Consider the following 8,408-nt stretch of genomic DNA (forward strand, 5'->3'; position numbering starts at 1 on the left):
GCAACGTGGGGATTTGGACGGACGGCCGGCAGCTTCCCTCCAGCCTGCTGCAGGGACAGCTACAGCTCTGCTAAGACCACATGGCCACTTCTGGAAAAGTAAGGACAACACATTTCCTTTCTTCCTTTCCACGCTGCCCTGCTCTTGGGGAAATACTCTGCCAATGGCTCAGCCTGCAAACCTCTACTGCGCACCCTCATCCCTCTGACCTTGCTCCCCCAACTCATCCAAACCCCTTTGAATTACATCAGCTCCTGCTTTCACACAACTGCGCCTGTTGGTACCTGTGCCAGGCAGTGCCTTCCTCTCCTGCTCTGCCCAGCAGCTCAGGAATGAAAATACCGAATCATACCGCTATGAAAAAAATCCTCCCGCTCAGCCCCACTCCACGCTCCCACTTTGGCAGGGAAACACCGTTCTTCAGAGGTGCAACCTTGCGGCCACTTCTCTCTCACATCCAACCTTGTCCCTGGCCATACACTTTTCAAGCTGCAAGCTGACTTCTGCTGACATCAAAACATCTTCGGGTTGATTGGCTTGGGGTTTGGGAGATGCCACACACAAATCATCCCTTTGGCAAGGGAAAAAATGATCCAGTTGCTGGCCAGACGGGGATTGCTCCATAACCCCTCTTAGGTACCTGCAGCCCAATGTCTTACAACACCGACAGCAAAGCTCCTAACAGGCATTTCCACCGGTACTGAACGTGCTGTCCTTGTGGCCTGAAGATACAGAAGTGCATGTGTTGCTGCCAAACCTGCCCAGTACACCAGTGTCTGCCCCTCACGGATCTTGCTCCACATCACGTACCACTTGGAACTCGCTTGGTGCTCAGGTGGCAAACAGGAGAGGGGCCAGAGCTCTCTTCGCCTTCCCCTTAGCACAGACCAGCCAAAGGCCGGGCAGGGCAACACACCGAGTGCTGTTTGGAGGATGCCCCCCGCAGCAGGGCCTGCAGCCTCTCCTGTGCTGCAGCAGCTCAGCCCTGCGGCCCCGGGGTCACCCCCAGAGCCCCGTCCTGCAGACACAAGGCAAGCGGGCTTTTCCAGGTCCACACTCCCAGGGAAAACACAAGCCTTGCCCTCTACCGACCGGTCACTTCACCTTTGCATTTCACACTTCACACTAGGCCTGTGTTTACCGAACATCACTTGACTTCACATACAGCTGAGCCCTCCTGCACTTCTGCTCTCCCACCACATCCCACCCACCCAGTAAGTCCCCCAGGAAACCGCACAGCACAGCCGTGTAGCTCCAGCAGCGCGTGCTCCAGGGCGCGGAGACGCACGGTGCAGCTCTACTCTAGGTGATCGCAGGTGACAGTCCCCAGCCGTGCGCCAAAGGCAAACATGCCCACCCAGCAGCATAATCCCCTCTGTTGCTTCCAGGTTATCAAATGCAGAGCTGCTGTTGCCTGGGCTGTGGGCAAACCACTCTCTGTTGAGGAGGTGGAGGTTGCACCTCCAAAGGCGGGTGAAGTCCGTATCAAGGTAAACGCACACGTTTCATTATTTCTTTTCTGCTTTTTGGGAACTGCTCTTCTTATGGCTATACCTTGAATACACCTGACAGGGGCCTGTGTCTGCCAACAGGCCTTAACTGTCCAGAGAAGCCCTGTGAAAAGCCCTTCCACAAACAGAGTTAAACAGAGGCCAGGCCATTTCTAAACCTCATCATCTACTCTCTCCTCTCCAAACAGATTGTGGCCACGGGCATCTGTCGCACAGATGACCACGTTTTGGAAGGTTGTTTTCCTAATGTGGATTTCCCAGTTATCCCAGGCCACGAAGGAGCTGGGATTGTGGAAAGTGTTGGAGAAGGAGTGACCACTGTGAAACCTGGTAAGACACAGTTATGGTTTGACCTGGCAGGCAGCTAACAACCACCCAGCCATTTGCTCACTTTTCCCTCACCAGCATGATGGGGGAGAGAATTGGAAAAAAAAAAAGTAAAATCCATGGGTTGAGATAAACACAGTTTAATAGGACAGAGAAGGAAGGGGAAAGAAAATAAATAAATAATAGCATTAGAATATGCAGTACAAGTGATGCACAATGCAACTGCTCACCACTCGAGAACCGATGCCGAACCATTCCCTGAGCAATGGCCTCGGCCATTTTTCCCCTAGATTATATATTGAGCATGATGTCATATGGTATGGAATATCCCACTGGCCAGTCTGGGTCAGCTGTCCTGGCTGTGTCCCCTCCAGCCTCCGGTGCCCCTCCAGCCTTCTCGCTGTCAGGGCACAGGAAGCTGGTAAGTCCTTGACTTAGTATAAACACTGCTTAGCAACAACTGAAACATCAGTGTGTTACCAACAATATCTCATACTAAACCCAAAACACAGCACTGTACCAGATACTAGGAAGAAAATTAACACTATCCCAGCTGAAACCTGGACTGACACACACACAGACACGTGCTCAGGAATCAGCTCTCAAAGCAGATGAGGCTGCCCAAAGCTCAGAAATTCCCCCCTGCTCCTGCGTCAGGGGCTCAAAACCTGAGTGAGTGCACACTCGTAGCACTGGACTGTCACATACTCGTTCCTGGTCTACTCCCTGTGCAACGAGTGGTGCTCTGAGCATTCCTCGCTGACAGAGAAAACCAGAGGGTTCATGGTAGGGTGCTGCCATCGGAAGGCTCAGCAGCGGTGCTCCAACAGGCACCACCACCCTCAGGGCCTGCTTGAGTGAGAGGCACCTAACCAGGATCTGCTTTTTTGCAGGAGACAAAGTCATCCCCATTCCCCTGCCTCACTGCGGGGAATGCAGCTTCTGCCTGAATCCCGAATCCAACTACTGCCTGAAATCCCAGTGAGTTTGCCTCACCCTCCCCTACACCTACATGGGGCTGGCTGTCTCTCAGCAAGTCTGACACCCCCACGGGTGCTTTACTTGGTGCAGAACAAATGCTTGTGCCTCCCAACAGCTTCTCTGAATCACAAAACTTGCTGCCTGACAAGACCAGCCGCTTCACCTGCAAAGGGAAACAGATCCACCATTTCCTGTGGGTCAGCACCTTTGCAGAATACACTGTGATCCCAGAGTACACCGTTGCCAAGATAGATGCTGCTGCACCGCTGGACAAAGTCTGTTTGCTCGGCTGTGGGTTTTCCACAGGCTATGGGGCTGCCATCAACACTGCCAAGGTTGGTATTCAGGCGTGTCGAGCACAAGCACCCTACGGCCACCCTCGCATCCTCACCAACCCTGCACAACAGAAACCTCTTCTTCACGCTGGAGACTCACAGGGCCCCATGTTGTGCAGGTAAAACCAGGCTCCACCTGTGCTGTCTTTGGCCTTGGAGGAGTTGGCCTCTCTGTTGTCATGGGCTGCAAGGCGGCCGGAGCTTCCCGCATCATTGCCGTTGACATCAACAAGGACAAGTTTGCCAAGGCCAAGGAGCTGGGAGCCACTGACTGCATCAATCCTCGAGACTTCAAGAAGCCCATCCAGGAGGTGCTCACTGAGATGACCGGCCATGGTGTGGACTACTCCTTTGAGGTCATCGGGCAAGCGGATACCATGGTAAGGTGGCATTTCAGCACGTGTCCTCCCTCCCAGCTCCTTCACAGCCCCCCATCAGGGCAAAATTCACCCTGGCAGGAAGATCCTGCTGCCTGCACTGCTGGGCACATCTTTGCTCAGAAAGGCAGTCTACGGGCTGTGGCAGGAAGTGACGTACAAGTCTCAAAACAGGCACTGAGCTCTCCATGCCTGCTGCACGAGGCAGTAGGTGTTTTCAGATTATCAGGGAGGGGAGATGACTGCGCAGAAAGAACGCTTTTCTGACAAACTCATTAGAACGTTCTCCAATTCGCCTGTCTGTCTCATCAGATTGCTGCCCTGGCTTCCTGCAATATGAGCACTGGCATCTGCGTTATGATTGGGGAACCAGCTTCTGGTTCAGTGATTCCCATTGATCCTGTGCTTCTGCTGTGTGGGCGTACATGGAAAGGAACTGTGCTTGGAGGTATGAAACTTAGGAAAACATTTTAGATGTGTTTTTCAGCCTTCTCCTTTCATGGTACTTTCCAAATATCTCTGGAACAGGTACCCTTCAGGGCATATGAATAACTCTCCCCTTGAAAATCAATTTTGCCATCTGAGCAATGTCCTCAGCTGCAGGACAAATGACACTTTTCCTTGAAGTCATTATTGTCTAACCTCTTGGTCATACAGAATATTTCAAGCTTGGCAATGTCCCAGAAGCCCTGTTTGAGAGGGTTTTCAAGAAAAACACAACTAAAGAGGAGCACAGCCTTTCCACTGTATACATAGGAAATGAAACACGATAATAAACCTGTAACAGCTTCATACAGTTCAATTCACACAACTGTCTGCGCTAACCCAATCTCCTCTGAAGGAGATGAATATTTCTCACATGATAAAGGCACCAGTACTGGTCACTCAGTCCTGACCCTCACAGCAACATTACCTTAGCAAAACAACTTTTCTCTGATTATTCACTGCAGGTTATTTCTCCCATTTCTGGGTTGGAAGATGCAAGATTCTATCCCCAAATTAGTTTCCAGTTATTTGGAGAAGAAATTCAACTCAGACTTACTGATCACGCACACGCTGCCGATTGCTAAAGTAAATGAAGGATTTGAGTTGTTACGTGCCGGAAAAAGGTGAGACCCTGACTATCAGGAGAGAGGTACAGCAGATGCCACCTCCACCTAAAATTCAAACAGCCCGAACACTCTGGCAGGCAGAGAGATTATGCAACACTGCCTTCTCAAAAAGCATTTGAGCCTTTTGAGGAAGCAGGGACCAGAGCCATCTGTTGGGAGAATCCACCTGGAGCAAAGAGCCCACGCTCAGCACAGGGAAGACTCCTGTTCACAGTTCAGCTCAGCAGAGATCCCGCGGCCCCTGTGCTGCATTGGAGTTCCTCCTGCCACATGGGTCCTCTGTTGATTGAATGCACTGCATGGGCCGAGTTTGAGTGAGGCATTAGTAAAGGCATTAATATATGCCTTTGTCTTTTAATTAAAAATTTTCAAAGGGTTTGAACTACTGCAGGCAGTGGAAAAGATAAGATTTGTACTTAGCCCTTGTAAGTGCAGTTCATAGTCTATTCCACAAAGTGATTTCTGTCAAATATTCTTCCATTTTTCTACCACTTTGATACAGACAGGAAACAAACATAAGACACAAAGGGGGCCAGAACACTGACAATCGAGATGAAGACAAAGACCTTGAGTCCTGTGCCTATCTGTATAAACGTCTGGCCTAATTGATCAGTTATTAGATCTTGTCTTATACGTAAACATGTATAGCAAGTCAGGATATGAAATATTGTTGAATGCAGATACACAGTATCTGTCATTAAAAAAGTTAATCATTAAATCCATGCCTACTGACATACAAGATTGATTTTATTTTCCGTCTATTAATTGGATAAGGAAAATATAATCCTCCTTTTGTAAGGTATACACAAAGCTGCACAGCAACAAGATCTCAGAATCAGTTCCCCTCATATTCACATATATTTCAAATGCTTTGCAGAAATGCCAGCTACTCATGGCACTTCACAACTGCAAGCAGGTCAGTCAGCAATTCTGATATCTATGTTGTCTTCACTTCAATATTGGGTTTGCAAGTTTGAGGGAGGTGAGCATCACGTGGATGTTTTAAGGAAAAAGAATATTACACATCTGAAAGACCTATTTACAACCATTTTGTAGGCTATAAGCTCAACAGCAGAGACTGGACATGTCCTAAGATGCATGAAATATCAGTACATGTAGCACTGTTCACGTTTATGTCCTTAGGTGTGAGATGAAAACATACACCATACATATGGAATGTTATCTAGGAAGCAGTTGAATTATTTCATTATCGGTCACAGTATTTGTTTTAAACTTTAAACACTAGCAACCATATAGGACATCAGCAATACAGCATTTGTCCTCTGCATGAGAATGAAGGTGGCCAGTCCTCAGGCACACCTGCCTGTCCCACTGCCTGCTCCTGAACCACAGCACCTCTAACTCCTCCCTTCCTTTCCACTTTTCAGTATTCGCAGTGTCCTGCTCTTCTGAAGGACACAGCCACAAGAGGCTGAGCGGAGGGACCAGTACAGCAACTCTGAGCTCTCCAGCTCTTGCACAATGTAAAAAATGGAATGGTAATCAAAACCCAATAAAATAAGGCCCAAAGGCTGTGTAAAGTGGGTCTGTCTGAACAACTTAAAGAATATTTTTGTTTTCATCTAAGCACTTAACCATCAGTCTACTTTGAAAGTGGGGTGAAGATTACAAAGCACATGAAAGCACCTAATCCTGGAGAAGAACCACATCTTTGCTCCACCAAATCTTCTGAGTGAACTGACAGGATAGCAGGCATGAAGGATATGTGAATCAACTGTAGAGCTGGGTGTCCTAATCATGAGCCTACAATGTAAAGCCATGCTGATTCATGAATGCTGCATTTTTTGTATCCTAACATTAACAGATTTCGATTCTTTAAAAATATTAGTATATCTATCATTTTGTTCAGCAGCTTAAGAGTTGGGTTCTGCTGACTATATATAACATTCTAAATGGTTCCTGATCCAAGAAGGAGTTTATGTCGTTATTGGTAGTCTTGTAGGAAATTATTCTATTCCTTAGGTATATAAAAATGTCCTTTCAGCCACGTGGAAGAAAGATTCCTTTCTAGTGGACAGGCCTTTTTTATTCTATCATTTCCTTCTAGGCTAGAGCTGGTGGCATCATGAAGGTTACCACGGCTGAATTAGGCATGTGAAAACTTACTTTCATTACATACAACATGAGTTCTTACATGGCAGGCCCAGGAATGGGAGAGGGACTGGCAGAAGGATGAACTGTCTTTTAGTGCTGGGCTAAGCAGTTAAGGGTGAAGAAAAAGGGAAGCATAGAGAAGAGAGATAGGGAGAGAACACAGGTCTAAAGATAAGAAGGATACACACCTGAGCAAAGATTTTTATTTTAAGTTCAAAAGAGCTCTCATTGCTTTTTCTAAGAAAATGCAATATTTCAAAGCTATAATCAATATATGGCATTTTTGACACACTGGGGTCAGGTTCACATGTGTGACTAGGAAAAAGTGATTCTCTTTACTGGCATTTAACAATATCATCTCCATTTTCAACCTTTTCATCCATCATCTGTTCCTTTTATCAGTCTCTCCTTGGCAGCAGCTTAAAGTTGAGTATATGATATCTAGTGATTCTAGCTGGTTGCCAAATTACACATAATAGCCATGTGCATTCAATATTTTAATGTGTGACATTTCTTTCCAGAGTAGCGATGGGAAGGACACATTACTCTTTGGAGTGGTTTCCATTATTTAGCTTATCTATTTCAGCTACAACTCTATTTTAATCAATTCTACTGCTCAGTTTCTTCAAAATAACAAAAAGACTGTCTCTTTTAGAATGTAAATGCAGACTCAGCAGTCTAAAACTACTATCAATAAAACAACAGTAGATTTATGCAAGATATATTTTAACCCAGAAAAATATTTACTACTGTGTCCTAACAAACAGTTTATATGGGCAACGAGCCCATATATGAGATAGGAAAAATCGGAAGGAAACCAATGGGTTTGCTCCATAACATATACATGAAGCATCGGAGTATCAAACATTGTTCTCTGCTGATGCTTACATACTGTTAGAGGTGAATGTAGAGAGCAACCAGCTCTGAACAGACCATTGCTTGAAATATTTTTATTTTCTGCTTGAGTATTTGTGACTGTACTGTTTTCTTATACTTGAGAGAAGACAATCACACACCATTTCTCATCAAGTGTCCCCCTTCCAGGTCTTTCACATTGTAGAAGTAACACAAACACAAATGTCAATCAATCTTTGCTTCTAGAACCCTGTAAACTAGCACTATGTGAATGTAGTATATTATCTGAATAATCCTTTGGTGTTTATTTTAAGTTGAAGACTCTGAGCTCTGACTTATACAAATGCTGTGATAGCCATGCCAAATACTTCCGCAGGGGATATCAATATTTTAAATACAACCTAGTTCCAATAAAAATCCAATGCATCATAAAATTGTTGCATTTACACCATCACTTCAGAGAAATTGATGGTGATGTGCTCTTCTATTCATATCAACAAAATGGTAAGCAAATAAATCTCTTATAATGCTGATCAAATGTGTACTTTTTTAACATCCTACACTTTTTCTTTTAAACCACAATCCACTGTGCGTAAAATAACAAAACAAGACTATTAAAGTAATGAACTCATCTGAAAACAGAGCTCAGATGGTTCTTGAGAGACCGTGTAGATTAGCTTTTTTCCCAATGCAGGATCAACTCTGTTTCATTTCTGAGAAAAAACTTGTGCTCAGAGGCCTCCAACAATGATCTATTTCATTACCATTTCAAACTGTATCATACTGTTAGTCTCC

The 8,408-nt window shown here is 45.7% G+C and overlaps 1 protein-coding gene across 3 annotated transcripts; it reads left to right on the forward strand.

Annotated features, from left to right (window-relative positions):
- The first annotated feature begins 80 nt into the window (after window positions 1–80).
- On the forward strand, window positions 81–6,056 carry LOC141959747 (alcohol dehydrogenase 1-like). Of its 3 annotated transcripts, none has more exons than XM_074904005.1 (9): window positions 81–98; window positions 1,389–1,490; window positions 1,700–1,841; window positions 2,732–2,819; window positions 2,935–3,154; window positions 3,274–3,534; window positions 3,844–3,992; window positions 4,515–4,640; window positions 6,032–6,056. In XM_074904005.1, exons 1-9 carry the CDS (start codon window positions 81–83, stop codon window positions 6,054–6,056), a joined length of 1,131 nt encoding a protein of 376 aa, XP_074760106.1. The 3 variants fall into 3 exon arrangements, with proteins under 3 accessions (XP_074760106.1, XP_074760104.1, XP_074760105.1); XM_074904003.1 differs by having other exon boundaries at window positions 3,844–3,977; window positions 4,500–4,640; XM_074904004.1 differs by having other exon boundaries at window positions 3,844–3,970; window positions 4,493–4,640.
- Window positions 6,057–8,408: the final 2,352 nt, after the last annotated feature.

This window comes from Athene noctua, chromosome 4 (assembly GCF_965140245.1).
Source record: "Athene noctua chromosome 4, bAthNoc1.hap1.1, whole genome shotgun sequence".
Classification (NCBI taxonomy): Eukaryota; Metazoa; Chordata; class Aves; order Strigiformes; family Strigidae; genus Athene; species Athene noctua.